The sequence below is a fragment of the Stegodyphus dumicola genome, chromosome 1 (genome assembly GCF_044657685.1).
Source record: "Stegodyphus dumicola isolate Sdum_Otavi_A_Nest chromosome 1, ASM4465768v1".
In the NCBI taxonomy this organism is placed as follows: domain Eukaryota; kingdom Metazoa; phylum Arthropoda; class Arachnida; order Araneae; family Eresidae; genus Stegodyphus; species Stegodyphus dumicola.
The window spans coordinates 187,787,155-187,808,810 of NC_140768.1; the positions used below are offsets into that span (position 1 = coordinate 187,787,155).

The following is a 21,656-nucleotide window of genomic DNA, read 5'->3' on the forward strand; positions in this document are numbered from 1 at the left end:
GTAAGCTAATCTAATTATCTATTTCAGTTTTTGTTGCAGATTGCATTGTTCCTTAATTTTCTAATTGGATCCGGCTTATTATTTTTTGCAGACTGTTAGAGCAATTTTATAAAGTAAGCTTGAACTTTCGATTATGTCAAAAAGAATTCCCGATTCTGGAGCTACCAAAGGATCTACAAAGTGAAAGCATGTTTCAATATCCATCAAACAAAAAGGGGAATTGCAGCAAAAAATGGATAAAGGCATATCCTTTGATTCTCTAACCATTCTGAAATATGTTTATCAATTTCACGCTGCTCTGCGACCAGGAAGGGGGGGACATGGCGCACTATGAGTTGATCTGTAAGCACTATCCTTATCTTCAAAGCAGATGTTTTAATTTTATTCGGCTTATAATTCCTTACTAAATGTAGTATTTTATCTCGATGTACTCCACCTTTGGTATGATTAAATCAAATTTCTTGTCATTATAAATATGACGAATACACATCAAATAGTTTTCTGGTTGCAATTTTATAATTTCGACTATGCGTAATGTATGCTTTACACATGCGTACGTTGAAAGAAATGTTTAATAAAGTAAACAAATAAATATTAAGCTTTTTTTTAAAATTTTGATACCCTTTAGATCATAATTGCTCTTTATATCATAAATTACGGTTTCATGTTTTTAATTTTATAATTTTTGCATTCCATCTTACCAGATTTAAACTGATGGTCTATAATCCGGAAAAACCGATAATCTGGAATCGCCGAAGTCCCGACGAGTCCGGATTAAAGACTTTGACTAAGATATATAGTATTCATATATATGAATACACTGCCAAACAAAGCAAACGTTCTTTGTGCATAAATTTGTAAACTGATCATACTTATTTTTATGACAATGAATAAAAGTTAATCAAATCTGTACCTTCAAATCTTTTAGTAAGATTTACACTGCATTGTAAATTAATTTGCTCAATTTATAGATATTTTAGTGACTTTTCCCATTAGTTTTCAATAGTAATGAAAACAATGTGAAATAAGACTTCAGATAATTAACGCTTGGTACTCGGGGCCTTTTCGCATGGCGCACCAGCAACTCGAGACATCTCGCAGCCTTTTTGATGTATTTCTTACCAGTAACTTAAAACCATGACACACACAAATTAATGTACAAAATTTTTATATTTTAACATTTTATATATCTTTACACCTTTATAAACATAATTTCTTAAATATTAGTGTCCGTAATTTTTCTGTGTATGATATTTCATGTAGCAATTCCCAAAATGCATACCCGGCTTGTCAAGGCAAGTATTCCAATAATATGTCGTTTAATGCCTTTTTCTGGGCTTATTTCTCTGAGAACCGACTTTGTGATAGATAAGAAAAGATAAGGTTTCAGATAAGAAAAATCTTACCTCCATTTGAAGGGTATCATTTTACACTTCATACGATTATATAGAAAGAGCATAGGAACCCGCTTTGAAGAAATGTAAACAGTTATTGCCACGCATCGAGTTTCCGCATCAAACCAAGTGGTGAGTGAGTGTCACCTTTCGAGTTGCGGCATCAAATCACATGGTGAGTGAGAGTCACCTCTCGAGTGCAAAGGGTTAAAATCTTGAAATTTTTGCAATGCTGTATTTGCAACAAATATATAAGTGAAATGTATTTGCAGGCTACATAAATTGCTTCAGATGCTGTATGTGTCCCACAAGCCACCAGTTTGTGATCGCTGTGCTAAATAATTATTACTATTAAAGATGGAGATAAGAGAACAACTAGAGAATTTTGTCTTTATTGTATTTGGGTATTTAATTGATAACTTAATGTGCTATTTCTATATTTTTTTACCATAAATATGCCTTTTCTTTTACGACCATCTTAAGAAAACAGTATAATTTTTTAGATTTACCTTTCTCACAGCGTACTCCTGTTCTACCAAGAGGACAGTAACAATCAAAACCTCCACCAGGTCTATTGATACAGCGGCCTTCACCACAAACTCCAGGATAACAAGCTTCACCAACTCTTTCACAGTCACGCCCAGAGAAACCAGGTGGACAAATACAATTATAACCTACAATAGTCAGTGCTTCTTGGCATACCCCGCCATGTAGACAAGGATTTGCAGAACATGTTTCACAAGTAGATATACCATAAGCTTCAGCTTCTCTCAATAAATTATGGACAACTTTTCCTGTTTTATAGTGGCTGATACAGCCTAAAATACAAAAAGAGATTTAGTCAATATTTTAAAATTATAATAAACAGCGATAGTAAAAAGAAAAAAAATTAAAATATGCCTACCAATAAATCCTCGAGTAGCACCAGCATTTTGTTCGATAGCACCAAAATCAGGAACAGATCCTATGTACATTGGTTCCACTAAATCTAACCCTAAGAATCTTCCTTGTGCAGATCCAGTTACTTCAGGTTGATCATCTACATTCAAAACTCCTAAAGAAAGAAGCTTTTGTTATGGGATTATATTTGTAATTAAGGAATTTGAATTTACATTTTTTAAAAAAAAATTCAGAAATGTTTTAACTGGATTTTTCTAAAGTTGGTCCTTTTATTTATTATTTTTGTTTTACTTACTTTATTTTTATTTTTTTTTATTTTACTTCTACTTTTTATTTTGCTCATAAAAACTAATGGATTGAATCAGTACTACTTATTTGCTATACGAATTCATTATTAAAACTTTTTATTTTTCTCATATGTGCTTAATTAACATGACATTAAATAAATACTTAGTCTCTTTTTTAATAACTAACACCAAAAACGAATAAAAAAATAAGTTGCAAACATATGAAGATAAAAAAAAAAAAAAAAGGAATCATCTGTATTTTTAAAATAACATCAGCTGATATATTCTTTCAATATCCATTCAACATCCAGCTCATTTGCCTGGAATTAAATCCAGGTTGAACTACCAGTGTTTAGTCAAATTTCTGCTCAGCCACTGGTTCCCACAGACTCTTGGAATGGGGCGAGATGGGAGTTTTTCTCTGTCTGCCATTTCATTCCTTAGCTCTTTAATCTCTTAATTCCTGTCTCCATTTCACATCACAAGCTTATATCTACATTTATTAGTGAATTGTTTTTTACATGAATTTCAACTCATGATTATTAAAACTTCTTCCTTAGCTTCTTTTTTTAAATGTACTTCTCAAACTTAATTAAGATATTTATACAATTACCTACTAATTTTAAAATCATAAACAATAGTAGCAAAAACATCTACACCTTATGATAATTAAATAAATGTAATAACATTATCATTTCCACAAATTAGACTTCCACATACAGAAAACATAGCTTACTTTTATTGAATAGCAGGACACTGTTTTTCATTTGCATCTTCTCTCTTTTCAATGCTAAATGTGATTAGTGTAGAGTAATATTTTGTGAATGGCTATTTTAGATACTTACTGAAGTGAAGAATGAAATATTTAATTAGTGTAATGATACATTTTTTGAATTTTGCAATTTAATGACTCAAAGAGAAAAAAAGTTCTTTTCCCTAAACAAATACTATGATTTTGTTTAAAACTCTTAATAATGAATTAGGATGTTAAGAATTTCTTTTGATCTGTTTGAGCTTAAAGCAATAAAATCTTTAAATCTTAGTTTTTGAAAAATTAGCAGATTTTTATAGAAAGTGAACTGAAAGACTCAGTACTAACTGAAGGACTTATTACTCAGAATTTTCCTTACATATAATATGAAAATGAATCAATTTTCAGTAACGAAATTTCTGTGAGACAACCCTCCGGCTAGGCTTAAAGCTTAATGTGTGCCCTGGAATTAATCAAATCCCAGCCCAATCAAAAATATAATTTAATTAAATTTCAGTTTTATATCAAATATAGAATGATATTCGCATTCATCTTCTCAATTATTATTGAATTATTTCTTTATTATATCAGCTTAAATAGCCAAGATTTTTTGCTGATTTTGATGGAGCTTTATGTGCTTATTTTATTTTTTTTTAATCCAACCCCCCCCCCCACAATATGGCAACAACATTTTCTAATTATGGGTAAAAGCAGGTATGGTTGAAAGCCCAAACACCACTCAAGATCCTCAAATATGTATAACAAACTTTTTCTGTTCAGGCTATGATAAGTAATATATAGAACAAGGGTCGCCAAAACTTTAATTGTGAGCTACCAATAAGTCACTGCAGCATTTTTGGTAGCTCATGTAAAAATATTTTCCTGTTAAGATAATATTAAAAAACAATATAATAAATTAAGGTCATGATTCATTCGATACAAGATAAATAATGCTGTAACAATAAACTGACTTAAAATTGAAACTATTCCATTGTACAGAGAATTAATTATACATAAAAATTCATCAGAAGTAGAAGTTCAACCTCAGTAGAAAGTTTCATCTCTGACATTTTCCAAGCATTCATTATTATTAATATCATGCATAAATTGCTAATAAATGAGTTAGACAAATGTTGTATGATGCTACTTTATTTCATAAAGTCATACAAATGCTTTATATAGGCATGGAGCTTAAAATTTTAAATTTAAATAATAATTTAAACTTTTAGAATATTGCACATGTTCAGCCATAACCATATTAATGCATAATAATACGATATAGAATAGTGATATTTACCCTGTATTGTTATATAGATTATTCTATTCAATGAAGTTGTAAGAAAACCAAGCAGATATTCTGGAATGCAAGAACTAGGAAGGAAGCGGGTACTCTCAGAGGGATGTCTCCTACATTGGGGGGGAGGGGAGGTTAGAAGTAATTTGGGCGAAGGAGTGCTAAAGGGAGAAAGATTCACCAGAAGGAGGCTGATGGGGGGCACACATGGCTTACTGGTGAACGGGAAAGGAGTATGGCCAGGGGAAATTTTAAAACAAATGTATAGGTGAGAAAACAAAGAAAAGTGCACCACTTTCTGAATACGAACCCCGTTGACATAATTCTAGGAGTCAAGTAAGAGGTAACAGGGACAAAAAATGTTTCCCAATCTTTATTCAAAAGTCTGAGGTGTAAACTGAGAACAAAAGAAAGGTTCTGTGTAAGTGAAAATTTTCGTCTTCCTTATTTAATTACATACTCAAAGTTCCACTATAATATTTTTGAGAACTAAAAACTCACTCTCATAAATTCATTGCACTTCCCAGAGAAAAAGTGCTTTCACTTCTGAGTTTTCCATTATGTGTTTAACTTTTAAGGTATCTAAAGCATCTGACAAAAATAAAACTAGATGAGACCCTAATTCTCAGAAAGAGAAAGACTACTATTAAGCATGATTATGACATGCAAAATATGTATTTTTCTTGGACAAATTTAATAAAAAGCTCACCAATGCACATAAAGTTTGAAAACTGCAAAACATATTTACCATTCTTCCTTTCCCGTGAAATGTGAACTATATGCCATTTTCCTTGTTCAACAGGTTCACGGCTTCGTAAAATTGCAGGACCAGAGCCTAATTCAAATCTGAATTCAACATAGCCATTGTTCAGTGTCAAAGAAATAAAATCTCCCTGGTCTCGTTTCTGACCATTGTACAACAAAAGACCTATATAAAAACATTAAAAATAAATTCATTAAAAACAAATTTGCATGGCATGGAAAACACAAATTTGTTAATTATAATGCCATTATTATTTAATCAAAATTCAATAAAATTTCATCAAAGATTTTATTTGATAGAAAATACAAGGTCTCACCTTAAAATTTATTTTAATTAATTGTATTCAAGATTAGTTATTATTATTATTATTATTATTATTATTATTATTATTATTTTTTTTTTTTTTTTTTTTTTTTTTTTTTACGATTCTCAAGTTTTAGAAATTCTAGCAGCATTTAGCATTCTATAATTCTTTTTCATAACCTGTATTATTATAACTAAGCTAATAGCTTCAGAGCTGAAAAATGGAATCGAAATTTCATATCCTAATATACATCAAACTTCAACAGTAAATATTATTGTAGAAAAGTATTTATAAGTCAACTGCAGATTATGAGCAGCAATTAAAATTATCTATAATCAAGATGCTCAACAAAGCAGAAACATAATATCTGTGAGACTGTGTTTGCTAAAAAAATTATTAAAATTATTAATTTTTACATTAATTTATAAAACCTGTAACTGAAGCAGGTTCCAATAAAGTAAGCGTTTACTTTATTGGAATAGAGTAAACCCTTAACTAACACGGGAATTAGATCCATTGACGTGATTTTATCATTAAGCAAGGGATAAATCATTTTCCACAAGTTTAACATTCGATGGGAAAAAATGAATCAGGTATAGTTCAGATTAAGAAAATATGTATAATTTATACAAACCTAAATATTGTTGTAACTGAAAGGGAAAAATTAATAATTGAATTAGATTAATTGAAAGTATTTCTATTAATAATTAGCAGCTTCGCTGCCAGCCTCCGTCTGGCTTTTAAATGTACCGGAAAAATACCTGAAGGGAAAACCAAACGTTAAATTTAAAAGCTGCGTAGAATTTTACTCTGCAGAACAACTTCATAAAAAAAGTTATTATGTGTAACAAAATTACAATGAAATAAGCAATATCCCTTAATACAAATATTAATTATCCTAACAAATAAATTAACCAACTTCCCTTTGCAAAATCTTAAGAATTCAAATGGTATAAAGGAGGTTAAGAACTTTGTTTCCTAAAAAACATCACTCAAAACTTTTCAATATCTTAAAAACAGTGAAATGAGCAATAAATAACATAAAAGAATACAAAAAAAAAAAAAAAAAAAAAAAAAAAAAAAATTCTGAAAATCAAAGTATAATTAATGATATTTTATCTTATATTTTTAAGAGAAAAAAATTACAATGAAAGAAGCTACATCCCTTAATACAAATATTAATTATCCTAATAAAAAAATTAACCAACTTTCACTTGAAGAAAAAAATCATGCAAAACTTTTCAATATCTTACAAACAGTGAAATAAGCAAAAAATAACATGAAAGAAACTCAAAAAACAAAAACTTCCACGCAGAATTTTATTTTGCAGGGCAACTTTATCAAAAAAATATCAATAAAAATGTATTATACATATATAAAAAAATGACAATGAAATATGCCAATCTCTTAAAAACAGTGACATAAGAAATACAATGTTGCTAAACCATATTTCTAAAAGAATGAAATTATTCAAAATGATGCGTTTTCATCAAAAATCTAATGAGAAAGGAAAATTGCTGCCAAAACCACATTTTTAAAGATGTGAGATGTGAGAAGTGTACTCGGAAGCTTCATTTAAATTTTTTTTTAAAAATACAAAATATTATCATTTTTCCAAAATTCTTTTTGTAAAAGCAGTCGCAAGGATGAAAGTTTAACCTGTCCAAAAAATCAAGAAAAATAAACTGTACATTTTTAAAAATAAACTTTTTTAGAAAAAATCCCATTGAAAATGTGTTAAGCTCACTTTGTTAAATAAATTCGTACTTAATCGATTTATTGAAACGCGAAATTTATTTTAAGTTTGTAAAATAGCTAAGTGCCTACGTTTCATGATGATGTGAAAATGGAGTGTGTAGAGTAAAATCTCGCTTTCCTATAGCCCATTATGTCTCAAAATGACGTGATTTCATCACAAAACATAAAATAAAAAAAATTCGAATTCGAATTTCGAAAAAATCGCTTCGAGGTGCACTGGCTCTTGTCTAGATGCACCTATGTACCAAATTTCATAGCTGTGGGTCTATTAGCTTACGCGCAGCGCGAACGAAAGACACATACACAGACAGACTCTTTCTTTTATTATATGTAGAGATTAGGTCCATGATACACTTTTCTTTTTTTGTTGATTTTTGTTGGGGGCAATGTCTGAAACTCATTAAACATTTTTTGGTAAGCAATGCAAAATTCTTCAATACTTTTTAAAAAATGTCCTCTTCTTTCTTCATTTGTCTCAAAATTCATTAAAAAATCAGATGGCACTTGAGCCTTTTTTTAACAATTTGTTTAATTTCCTGTACATTAAAGGCTCTTTATCTTCTGCAATATTGCTGCTTTCACCATTGGTGAAAACAGCAATAATGCAGAAGGTATGCTGGTGTTATATGATCATCCGATTTAACGATTGTCATTACTAACTAATTCTTTAATTTCTCTTTCTTCCATACCTGAAATTTTTGAATGAATTTGTACAATTTCATGGTTCATTTTCAATTCTTTGAAATACTTTAATGCTGTTGACAACTTCTGGCCAGAGCTGATGACAGCAAACATTCATTGTTGATGAATTCACTTGTTCTTATGCGAGTTTCATCATTTCTATGCAGTGTCTTATGTTGATTAGTTTCCAAAATGCCATTAGTGTGTCATGCTTTCCTTTGTTTAGTACAGTCAAAAGTCTTTAATCCGGATTCGTCGAGACTTCGGCGAATCCAGACAATTATTGTTTTTTCCGAATTATAGATCATCAGTTTAAATCTGGTAAGATGGCATGCAGAAATTATAAAATTAAAAACATGAAACCATAATTTATGAAATAAAGAGCAATTATGATCTAAAGGGTATCAAAATTTAAAAAAAAAGCTTAATATTTATTTGTTTACTTTATTAAACATTTCTTTCAACGTGCGTATGCGTAAAGCATACATTACGCATAGTCGAAATTATGAAATTGCAACCAGAAAACTATTTGATGTGTATTCATGATATTTATAATGACGAGGAATTTGATTTAAATCATATCAAAGATGGAGTACATCGAGATGAAATACTACATTTAGTAAGGAATTATAAGCTAAATAAAATAAAAACATCTGTCCTGAAGATAAGGATAGTGATGTCAGATCAACTTCGAGTTCATTGCACGCCGCAATGCATGAACTGGATGCGATTATGACGCATGAACTGGACGCACGTGTAAAGGCATTGTAAAGAAAATGCTTTGAATGTTTTTATGATTCCTAGATTCTTGGTTTTATTAAGGAAGTGGTGTTCAGTGAAAGGAATAAAACCTTTATAGTTGGGTGAAATGTTATAAGAGCTTCAGTACCATATACTGAAACAATTACCAAGAAGTAGGAAAACTGTATAAAACTTAGGTTTTGCTATTTTAGCTTAGGCAATCCTGTTCAGGCCACAAGCCCCACTTAAAAGTGCTGGTATTGTAAGGCCAGTGATTCTGATCACAGTAGAAAGATAGTTTACATTTGGAACGTGATAATAAAAACACCCATTTAGTGGGAACATAATGTTCAAATCGATGCGGAAATTCACACCAAGTGATATCAACAAAATTAAAATAAGAAGAAATCGTGGCAAAAGAAAATAACAAAGGAATAACCATTTTGAAATGGAGAAATAAGAAGGACATCCCAGCTCTATCGACAAAGCACTCGTCAGAAATGGTGAACGTTGAAAGCCGATCCAGAAATGAGTGCAAGCCACAAATTATAGTAGACTACAACAGACAAAAGGCAGCTGTCAACTTATACAACCAAATGAATGCCTATAGAAATCCATTACATAGGACCATAAAAATGGTATTGAAAACTAGCCTTCAAATTTTTACTAAATACTACTGTTGTTAATAGTTACATTCTATACTAAAGATATTACGAAGCAGAAAATTAGCACTACTGAATTCCAGAAAGAATTAGTGCTATCCCTTACAAGTTGTGAAAAAGAAAACATTCCATCGAACAGAAATGCAAGAATATCTAAAAAATAACAACATAAACTCCAAAGAAAACTGGGAAAAGCCTCTGAAGTATGGAAATATAGTAAATTATGTTATGATAAAAAATGCAACAGAAGCTGGTAGAGTAATGGCCAGAAAAGAGACTAAAAGTGTTGCCACATTTTGTAATAGCTGTAATGAAGAATCGTTTTTATGTTTATCGTGTTTCAATGAAATCCATTAGTCCTGTAGTGAATTAAAATTAAGTAAATTTTAAATAAATTTTCTGCAATTCCATAAAACAGGGTAAATTTTATAGTTATATATCATGTTACACGCCGTCAGCCAGCAGCGGTCGATGTGGCCTTAACGGGAAGTCTAGTGTCAGTCGCAGATTGCTGACGCAGCCTAAACGGAAAGTCTAGTGTCAGCCACAGAAGACTGATGTGGTGCTCAACATGTTAAGCAATGTTTGACTTCTTTAACCTTCTAAAACCGGGCTTAAATTTTCATAACATAACCTTTAGGATAGCACGATCCAAAACACTTTTCCCCCCTCCTTTACTGTTCCCTAACGAGAAAAGTCGTTAGGCTGGTCATTTGTCCCCTCCATTGATGAAGTAAAATTTACATGTTTGTCGGACTCTGGACAATAGTCTAGAAAACTCATATCTCAGGTTATTGCGACTTTTTTTAGGTTTATTTTGATTTAGTTTAAAGTCTATAACATTTAGTATTTCTGATCAGTCTCGGTAATAATTTGTGAATTTTCTGTCTTTGTTTCTACTAGAAATTAGGAAACAAGAGTAGAACTTGGTAAAATATAGCAAATATGAAGTAGCTTTATGTGCCTGTAGGTCGGAATGCAATATTTGATAATCTATTTTTATTAATAAAATAATAGTGATTATTATTTAATGAAATAATGATAAGGAATTCATAATAATATTCATTACTATTAGATGATTAGAACATGATTCATTACTGTTAGATTTTGAAATAAACTTAAAACAATAATAAAGCTTTAAATCTGTTTCTTTGTTCTTAATTTTGTTATTGTAATATAAAAAAGAAAACCAGAGATATATTAGTTGTCTGATCATTTAACTTCAACAAATATTAATTTGGACTATCAGGGCAAAGAAGGTATATCTATAGAGAGAATTTTCTTTATAAAATCGGATACTGCTTACGTTAGGAGAGAAAAAATTCTCCAAATACCCATATATTTAATTCATTTTATACCTGCAGTGTGAAGTCTGATAAGGTAATTTCTTAAATCTCTGCATTTTCGTGGTGTCCGTAGAGAGAGCACTTTGAAGCTTCTGTTTAATATTTGCTGAAGAGAATTTTAATCTATGATTTAAAATTTTAGAAAATATAAATTTATCTAAAATATTTTTCAGAACAGTTTTAAATGTTTACAAAGAATTCTATGTAAATTTTTTTCATAGACTGATTTCGTTCAAAACCATCATTATAAGTTTGATTTTTTCTTGATTTTAAATGAAATGGATATACATATGTTCTATATAATAAATTCTCTATTTTATTTTTGAAAGATTAATCTTTCATAGTTTCAAAATAATAAGGACATACAGGGTGTTGACATTTGCAGTGTAGGAAACATGTTTTTTATATTTCTTTTACTGATCAAAACTATTAGCCAGGAATATTTTCAAAACAAAATGCTTTCTTTTTCCGCTTATATTTGGCTGCAACTCTAAGATTGAGAAGCATATCGATTAGTTTCTCTGGTTAAAGTTTTTAACAATTCATCTGAAAATTTAAAAAATGAACAGCAAGATGAGTTTCCGAAAATTCAATCTTTATACCAGGATTACCAATAAAGGTCAATATGTTAGCTTTGTCATGCTCATTTGGTTGTCTCCATTCAAATAAATTATTAGCGTTGCTTTTGAAGTCATCGGCAACTTTATCTTCATTAAAAGATTGATTAAAACATATTTCTTCTGTATCTGAACAGTGCGAATTCGTGTCAACAAAAGTTTCCCCTTCTAAATCTCTTAGCAACTTATTAATTTCGTCCTTACTCAGACCTTTAAAACGAGGTGCCATAATAAGAACTGAATAAGAGAGCGAGGAAAAAAGTTACACTGAAATTACAAGAAAGAGCTCTAATGTTGAAAGAGAGATAGCATCTGTTTTGTTTTCACGTACATTGGGGCGAGACGTCTTCGCCAAAACATAGCCAACCAGATAAGAAACGGAACACAATGCATAGCCAGGGGCTGCTCTGACATAGGAAACTGGAAAACCTAGAGATTCTAAAGATAAACGGTTACTCTAAAAGGGGGAAAGAAAGGCTGGTACAACAGTTGTACCATAGTCAGCTTAAAAGCAAGTAAATTTTGTGGTACAACAGTTGTACTCATGGCTTTAGAAAGTTAATGAATGAATTTTCAAACCAGTCATTAAAGAGAGCTATTGCAAAATGGCCAATGTTCTACAGTATACTGCATATCAATGAATTTTTTTAAAATTAAATGGTGACACTTAAGATAATGTGGATATGCAAAAATATTTTTAGCAAGAGCTTACTATACAATGCCATTTGAAATACTTTATTAAAATGTTACCCACATATTTGCAATAATTTCTGTTATTGTATATTTGCAACAGCAGTGATTGGTAAAAATATTTGCAAATAAAAAAGTGTTTATCATGTAGTTTACAATAAAACAGCACTAGCTATTATTTATAAATGTAGTGATATTGTTCATAGTCATTAAAGTTTTAAGCAAGAACCAATATGCAGAGATTTTGTGAAAAATAAGAAAGTGAGGAAATGAATTTCACATCTGTTAATGAGCATATAACAGCTACCAATTTCAAAAACAAGTAAGATTTTTTTTTTTGTATTTTGTTTCATAAAAGGAATTAGGTATTAATTTATTCTGTTGCTAGTTAATTGTAAATCACCAAGAGAACAAATGAAAAAACGGAGAGAGTACTTCGAAAATATAAGCTAATTTCAATGCATCTAACTTTCATTAACGAAAGATCAATATACATGCTACTTAGGATTCGATAATACTGCAAGCCATGCTGTTGCTCTTTACTGGATAAATATTTTATATGATTTTAAGAATGCTAATTTTTTAATAAACATTATTGTTTATTTATAATATATATACTATTATAAATAGTATTGTAAGCACCTTGGACAAACAGCAAGGTAGCATTTTATTTTTAAATTTAGTATTTTCTCTAATTTTATCTTTATTATAATTTGAAAGCATTTTTAACTTTTCATTTTGCATTCCTTTAATTACCTTCTTAACATATATGCTTGAGTATGTTCAAGGCTTTAATTTTTTACAAAATAAATAAATAAATAAAATCTCCAGGACATTTGGGCATCATTCATTCAGCAATTAAAAAAAACTGATGAAAATTGAAATGCTTTTTCTGAAACAGGTGGTATGCATAGACTCCAACCTTCAGCAAACCTTGTCAGTAGTCAACGCGCAAACGACATTTTTACAACTTTGAAAATGTGCGCGTAGCATATGTTGTAATTAACCATTCATTAATTTTAAATTAATAATTAATTGTAATCAATTTTATTACATTTAAAATCCATATACATATAAAACTGAATAATTAAAAATATATCTTGTAAATTATACGCACATTTAATTAGAAATTTTCTTTTAACTCCTCAAGCATTCACTAATAAAAAGTACTTCAAATCACTACTAATCATAGAAAAAATCAGAAGCTATAAATCATATCTTTATTCTGGATATGATTTCTACAAGGAAATAAAATTTAAATAACCAAGAATGATACATATAAGTATTAAACAAAATACGCATAATTTATGAATGCAAAGATTTATATGTAGCATGCTTAGCAAGCTTAAGTTCTGATTTTGAGAATGTTTTTTTATAACACAGTTCTTCATTTGCCTGCATATTTATTTTTTCAATCAAAACTGCTTCAAGAGTTTTAAGACCTTTTTGGTCGAAATTCCGTCTGATTTTTTTTAACAATAGAAAAAATTCTTTCACAAGCTGCATTTGAATGAGGTATTATTAAGACAGCAAGCATTACAGAAGGCAATACTTTGTATTTAATACACCCATTCATATTTTTTAATTTGGCAATTTCTCCCCATGCTATATCAATACGCAAATCTACAATTTCTTTCAAATCATCTACTTGATACATGGAAAATTCAATTTCTACTTGATTAAGACATTTTTCATCAATAATGGATGGAAAAGTATTCATCAAGTAAAGAACAGATGAAAATAAGACTTCAGTTCTCAAGTTGATGTCAGCAACTTCAGCATGTTTTAGAAATGGATCACTCAGTGGAAATTTATCAATTATATATGAACATGCAGTTACAAAAAAAGCTCGCACAGAATTGAAAAATGATTTCACTTCACTTTCATTCAACTTGGCATTTTTTAAATATAGTCTTGTTTCCGCACCAATCACTAAATTTTCATTTTCTTTTTGTTTACTATACTTCTGAAATGGAATAGACGTTAGAGTAACATCTTCATTTTCTTTAGAAATTACTGATGGTTTTACGAATCTAACAAATAAATTCATTAAAAGTTCAAAAAGTTCTCTTCTCAATTTATGTATATAAGAAGCTTGTTGTTGCAAATTAATATTTACTGTTATAAACAAAGGCAAAGAGGCAAAGTATTTTTCAAAAATAACAAGTACAATTTGGCGGTCGGTGACTGTAAAATTTTTTTAATGTTTTGCAATCTCTTTCCTTCATTCTCACTGTTATCTGGTTTATCTCCAAAAAAATTTATCACAGCATCCCACTGTTCCAAAATCCTTGTTATAGATTCTAAAAGAGACAACCATCTTGTACTGCAATATTTCAAAATTTTATGAGATTTTGCATTCTGTCCCAAAATTTGTTGAGCAACTTTGAAGCTATGCTTCCGTTTCGAACTTTTCTCCAAGTAAAAATATATATCTATTATCAACATTTCAATTTCTGAGCCAATTAATTTTTCAGTAGCTTTTTTTGCAGCTATATGCAAGAGGTGGCACGGACAACCTCGGGTGATTATACTTGGTTGATGCATTTTGATAAATGATGCTACACCTTTAAACTTTCCAATCATATTACTAGCATTATCTGAAGAAAATGATAAGCAATTTTTCCATTCTAAACCTTTGTTTTTAAAGTTTTCATTTATACAATTAAAAATACCTTCTCCTGTATTATTCGTGCATTCTAAAATAGAAATCAATGAAGTAATTATCACTCCCTTTTCTTTACTGTAGTATGTTATAACCAATGGGTACAGTTTGTTATCATTGTTATCATTACTTCCATCAGTACTTAGAGAAAATGATGTACTGCACACTGATTTTATAATATCAGCAACAGTATTTTCTGCAAGCGTTTTCACAATAGCAGCAGTTTTGGTATGACCGCAGCTAAATTTTTTTGCTATGGCAGAATCCGGAAGCATTGCTTTGAAAAGCTCTTTGGAATGATCCGAAACAGAAAGCGGTAGATTATGTTCAATTAAAAAACGAACAAAATAGCATTCGGCTTTTATAGGATCTGTTTCATCATCTTTTATTAAGAAATTTGTTATTTCTTTAGATTTTACGGTGCCAAGTTCTATATGCTTTTGAGAAAACACATGCCGTTTACAGTCATCTTTTCCGCCATGAGCAACTGAGAAGTCTTTGTTGCATACACTGCAGTGTGCGTGATTCACAGAAATTTCGGACGCTTTAATTCATGGAAATTCTGAAGAATATGAATCTTTAAACTTCTGCTTTGATAATTTTGGCTTCTTTGTTCGAGGCAGCATTATGATTAAAAATCTTTCACCTGATTCACAGTTCACAAGACACACGCTAAGCTCTCGCCGTAAACTACACAATGCAGCCGAATGCAGCCTAAACACGCATCAGCGAGGAACCTGGGAGACAGACAATTGGGTGGAACTATTGATAAGTCGTTAACGGTTGGAGTTACTGATCTATGATTGGCTAATTCTTCAAAACTAGGAACGCACTCAACACGTGATATATGATAACACGAGTATTCAGCCAATCATCGGATGAATTAGTTGGTTCCGTTTTGCGTACTGGTTCTCCTGCTCTTGTTTCTGTAAAATCCGTAGTTTTTTCCATACTTTTCGTAGCTTGTAGTTTTTCATGAATTTCCGTAGAAACTACGGAGAATCCGTAGTAGTTGGAGTCTATGGGTATGTTACAGTTAACTTTATGATATCCCTAAAAGTAATTATCACAAGGAAGTGCATTACATGGAAAGAACAAACAGACCTAGATTAGAGATTGACAGTTTTGTCATTAAGTCATTTCTGACGTACATTTGAATGGTTATGTAATTGCTTAATCTGCACTCAGTTTTGGATGCAAACACATTTTATTTTCAGTAAATTCAGTGAGAAAATTTTAATAATAATTTTTTATATATTCATATGTGTGTATAAATTTTTAACAAAAATATATACTTATAACATGACATTAACTATAGTCCACAAAATTCTCTAATTTGCATAGCCCTTGGTCCTCAGCAGCATGAATTAACACAGTTCTGCTGTATGCAATTTCTCACTGATCTTAATTTAAAGTAATGAATTTTTCTAACTGCTCTTTGTCTATCAATTTAATTTTAGTACTTATTTGTTATCATTCATTTTTTTCACAGGACTTTTTTAATCTCTTGACATAAACTCGACAAGAAACTAGTAGAAAATTATTTTGCCTATGCAAAATTTTTATTTAAAGAATATGTTGAAAATGCTTACTTAAAAAATTTATAAAATTTGTATTTCTGAGTTGGGTCACATGCATAATGAATCAGCTTGCCTTTACATTACTTTTAGTTTATAATAAAATTAAAAACTTTACATAAAATACTAGACATTTTTTATATTAAATTTCTCTTATTTCAAAGAAAAATTGCACATACCATTCATACTCTCAGGTTTAAAAGCAACTTCCACTTCAAAATTGAGATAGGCATCAGGTAATGTTGGCATCTTCATGTATGACAATGGAGTTTGAGAGAAATATGGAACAACCCCTGAAAAATGCAGACAGTGCATACTAAATTCAATAGGTTGAGCTAGCAATTAATACATCAATAAAATTTAAACACACAGCTATCAATATCAGTTGTACAAAGTTATATTCTGTTGCAAATATTTCTATTTAACTGCAATGCTGGTTAATCACCAGCATCATCCTCTTACAATGAGTACAGTATTTTATTTTTATGTTGTCTTACTGAGAAATAAGATGGCTCATTTTTCTGTTGGATTTTTGCCCTGGATATTAAGATCATTTTCACAGTTCCTCTTCCTCCTCACTCTCTTTTCTGTACATCAGGATTTTACAATATTAGGCTTCCTATATAGATTCAATTCGATGTTTATTGGAATGTAGTTTTAACAATATTCCAGTATAACACACTTATACCGAAACAGCAAAGTTGTATCAGTCTCTTCCTGATTTCTATACTGCTACATTAGAGCGAATATGTATTACCTGTTAATATTAGTGTCAGAAACTAATTGATTATACAGTCAAAAGTCGTTAATTCGGACACCCATAATACGGAATGATCTATAATCCGGACCTCAGAGCTACAAACTTTCTGCGCATGCGTCGCGTCGACGTAAGACCTTTACGGCTGCGAATATGAGTGAGCACGTGCGCAAAATACGTTTACGAATGTGCGTTTAATGTATAACGGACGGTATAAGCTAAGCTAAAATTATCTAATTCTAATGTTGCAGATTGCGTTGTTCCTTAATCTTCGAATCGGATTCGGCTTATTATTTTTTGCAGACTGTTAGAGCAATTTTAAAAAAGTAAGCTTGAACTTTTGATTATGTCAAATAGAATTTCTGATATATATTTACTAATATGTAAAGGATCTACAAAGCGAAAGTATGTTTCAAAGTCCATTAAACAAAAAGTGGAATTGCTGCAAAAAACGGATAAAGGCATATCCTTTGTTTATCTAAACTGCAACATTTGTTTATCTTTAACACCGCGGCGGGCGCGCAATGAATTGGAAGTTGATCTGTCAACACTATCTTATCTTCAGGGCAGATTTTTTATTTTATTTGGCTTATAATTCCTTACTAATGCAGTACTTCATCTCGATGTACTCCGTCTTTGATATGATTTAAATCAAATTCCTCATCATTATAATTTGTTTCTGATAGTGAAGAAAGTGATAGAGAGGTTATCGAGAACGAAAAAATTTTGATTGACAAATTAGTCAGTATTTTCGACACAGCATTTATAGGACTTGAACAGCGGAACTTTGTAACTGAACAAGAAATTATGTCTGTTTATAGAATTAAAGAGAATGTATTATCACATAAAAAACGAAGCAACAACTTACATTGAAAGAAATGTTTAATAAAGTAAACAAATAAATATTAAGCTTTTTATTTCTAAATTTTGATACCCTTTAGATCATAATTGTTCTTTATTTCATAAATTATGGTTTCATATTTTTAATTTTTAATTTCTGCATGCCCTCTTACCACATTTAAACTGATGATCTATAATCCGGAAAAATCGATAATCCGGAATCGCCGAAGTCCCGACGAGTCCGGAATAACGACTTTTGACTGTATAAGTATTTTAGTTATACATTAAAGTTATAAATTTTAAAGATAATAACACAGGAATTACAAAATATGAATATTTCTGAGAGATTAAACACAGTTTTAAAAATTTCCACGAATTTTCATACTGTTTTTCAGTTTACAATATTTAAAATTTAAAATATAATTCTCGAAACAAAATCATTAAATAGATTGAATTATGTTAGGCATCAATAATTTTCAAAAACATAAAATATTAACGTTGTGCTCTTTAGTAGAAGAAAGGCATTAAGTTTATTAAAAAAGGGATATTAATAAATATCCTTAGTAATAGTCTCACAACAATAGTGTCAGTTTCAATAACAAATCAAATAACATGTATTTACAGACTATGATATTTTTAATTACAACACTTTTTAATAAAGGAATTAGAAGAAAAGCATTAGTCAGAAATATCCATCACTGAATTAGCCCCATGAACAAATCAAGAAAAATATCCTTTTTATCAAAATTATCTGTAATTTTTTATTAATTAAAATACTTCAGGCCAATATAAATATAATCCTGCAGACATCTCTGCATGTAAATTTCTAAAAACATCTTTATATCACAGAAATATTAATATGAAACACAGAATCTGAATGTAAATACATAATATGAATACTTGTATAATACAAATATAAAGGGATTTTGTAATTCCTTTTTCATATATAATAATTTTTGATAATATTTACGTACCTAATTCCATTTTTATATAGCCTCTATAATGCATTTTATTCCCTCCTTTTTCTGATGATAAAAAAATTTAAATTAGATAATTTTGACAATTTTAATGAGGGTCAATTTTCTTCCATTCTCCATTCTGCAAAAGGTTTTTTAAACTAATAATAACTTGACAAGCCTTTAAGAAATTAAAATGTTATAAAAGGTATCATGACCAAAATTGTTGGAGTAAAAGTTTACCTAATTAAATTCATTTCTGAATTTAGTTAATATCAACAACTATTTAATTCTGTAATATTTTTAAACACACTATGCAAGTGATGCTACAATTACACAAAAATATAATGAATATGATTAGAAGTTTGCAAAATCTTCATGAATTATATAATTTCTTACCAGTTACAATTAATATTGTAGGTATATCAATTGTTCCAATGGGACTTTTAGCAGAACAGATGTAAGTTCCAGCATCCTCTCCTTTTACATCTGGGATAGTCAGCAAACCTTCAGACTGTGTTGCATCCAAAGGCAAGACACCACCTTGTTTATACCAAGTGTAAGCAACAGGCGGATCTAGTGTAGTTTTGCAATCCAAGACAACAGTGGAGCCAAAAGGTGCTGTCCGTGTTTCCACTAAATCAGGTTGAATTGTAGGTGGAACTAATGGAAAATAACATAAACCCCAAGTGTTAAATTAATAACTTTTAAATATGAATAAATAAAAATATTTAACTCAATAAGCTAATATTATAAATACTATCAAATATAACTTACATTAAAACTCCACATTAAAAGACAGCATAAAAATATTAAACAGATGTCATTAATACAAAATACAAGAGAAGTTATAAAGATACATATAACTCAAAAAAAGATAATTCACATAAAATGAACTGCATATTAGTCAGAAATTTATTTTTGGAAAGAATACAGGAAAAAGCACTCTAGAATATTTCAGCACACACACACACACACACACACATAAAAAAAGAGACAGAGAGAGAGAGAGAGAGAGAGAGAAATGTACAGAAAAATACTGAATCAAGAATTAAAGAAAATAGCCATTTCTAATTTTTTAAATCCAATTTTTCAGTATAAGAATAAAAGTAAAACATATAATAATAATAAATCAATTCATATACAAAAATGAATAATTCAAAACCTCCATCCAGGCAAAGGATCATTTTTAAGCACTTGTACTCACTGGTGGTATCATAAATTAAAGTTTGTGTAACTAAAAGAACTCTCCCCAAAATTAAGTATTTAAACTACTAAAAACTGAAGCACTAAAATTCCATGAATTAGTAAATAATTTTGCTGTATATCTCAAGGAAATGTTAACGAATCTGTGAAGAAATTATCAATGCCTCATTTTAGAAACATCCCAACAAATGATTTATGAAACACTAAAGCAACAGTTATTCATGGAATATTAAATTTTATTTCATGTTCTTTAAAAACTGTTTTCTTTTAATGGTAAACACTGAAATATTTAAGCTGTACTATAATTAATTTCCTCTGATGCCTTTTTGGAGGCTCAGTGTGAATGCAATAATTTTTGGTAATCAATGCTTCATGGATTTTATTCATCGAGCATTGATTCAATAAACAGTTTTAAATTGTTATAAAAATAATTTTAAAGAGAATTGCAAAGTAGTTCTTGCAACAGACAGACAAAACACCTATTGTGAACTTTGGAATTTCTCATCTCATATGTTCCTGTGCCACACTAACTTCACACTTCTTTTTCTATAAGGAGTATCCAGTCCCAAAGATGAATACTTAGAACAATATGATAAACATAACAGTGGAGATGAGGCAATCAACTTTTGAAACAGAACTGTATTCATAATTCAGTATAAGTGAAATTTTGAATCATAGTCTATATATGCTACATGACAACTTTACAAGCTATACTTTCTATTTTTTTATCTAAAATTTAAAAATATTCCAATTATTTGAGACTTTAGGTTTTTACTGTGCTAGAACTCAGAATCAGTGGAGTAGTGAGCATAACTGGCACCCGGGGCAAAATACCTTTTTGGCGGCCCCCCTTCCCCCAAAAAAACATGGTTATATATGATGAAAATCTTGTTTGGAGACCATTTGGCGCCCCTCTGCGAGTGCCGCCTGAGGCATCATACATCCCCTTTTCCCCCCTTCGCTACACCACTCCTAAGAATACATGTTTACTCATTTTCATGGTCCTAGGTATTTTTTTTTCTTATGAAAGCAACTTCAGTGGTAAGCTCCCCATCTTTCATTAACAGATTAAAATCTTCCTTCTTCAGTATTCATTGCATCCCCTACAGCCTCATAGCCATAAACATTTCCTGATTAATTTTGGCTAATTTTTGCCTCAAAATATCCCTTCCAATTAGCAAAATTTTAACACAGTTTTAACCTTTGTTTATTCAATTATTTTCAATTTTTCCCCCTTCAAATTTTTTTGTTTGAGTGTATGCTCACATTTCGATTTTCTGTATTGTAAAAGAAGAACAGAGGAACAAGCTGCAATTTACTATTATTGAACATAACATTAAGTATAGCAACACATAGGAGTTGGTGTAACTATAAGGTTTTCAATATTATTATTTATTATTACTGCTTTCACACACATACTATTCATACTGTTCCTCTGGGGCTCAAATTTTGAATGAATATAATTTT

The 21,656-nt window shown here is 30.1% G+C and overlaps 1 protein-coding gene across 27 annotated transcripts in view; it reads right to left on the reverse strand.

Annotated features, from left to right (window-relative positions):
- trol (terribly reduced optic lobes) overlaps positions 1–21,656 on the reverse strand; it is a 743,500-nt gene that overhangs the window by 26,264 nt on the left and 695,580 nt on the right. For 26 of the 27 annotated variants that reach the window (XM_085823935.1, XM_085823887.1, XM_085823928.1 and 23 more), the window contains 5 exons: positions 19,383–19,646; positions 16,610–16,723; positions 5,375–5,554; positions 2,299–2,448; positions 1,904–2,212 (listed from right to left, as the gene is read on the reverse strand). In XM_085823935.1, the coding sequence (XP_085680061.1) occupies positions 1,904–2,212; positions 2,299–2,448; positions 5,375–5,554; positions 16,610–16,723; positions 19,383–19,646 (1,017 nt within the window). The remainder of the gene's footprint in view (positions 1–1,903; positions 2,213–2,298; positions 2,449–5,374; positions 5,555–16,609; positions 16,724–19,382; positions 19,647–21,656) is intronic. The other variant, XM_085823859.1, reaches the window with a different exon arrangement.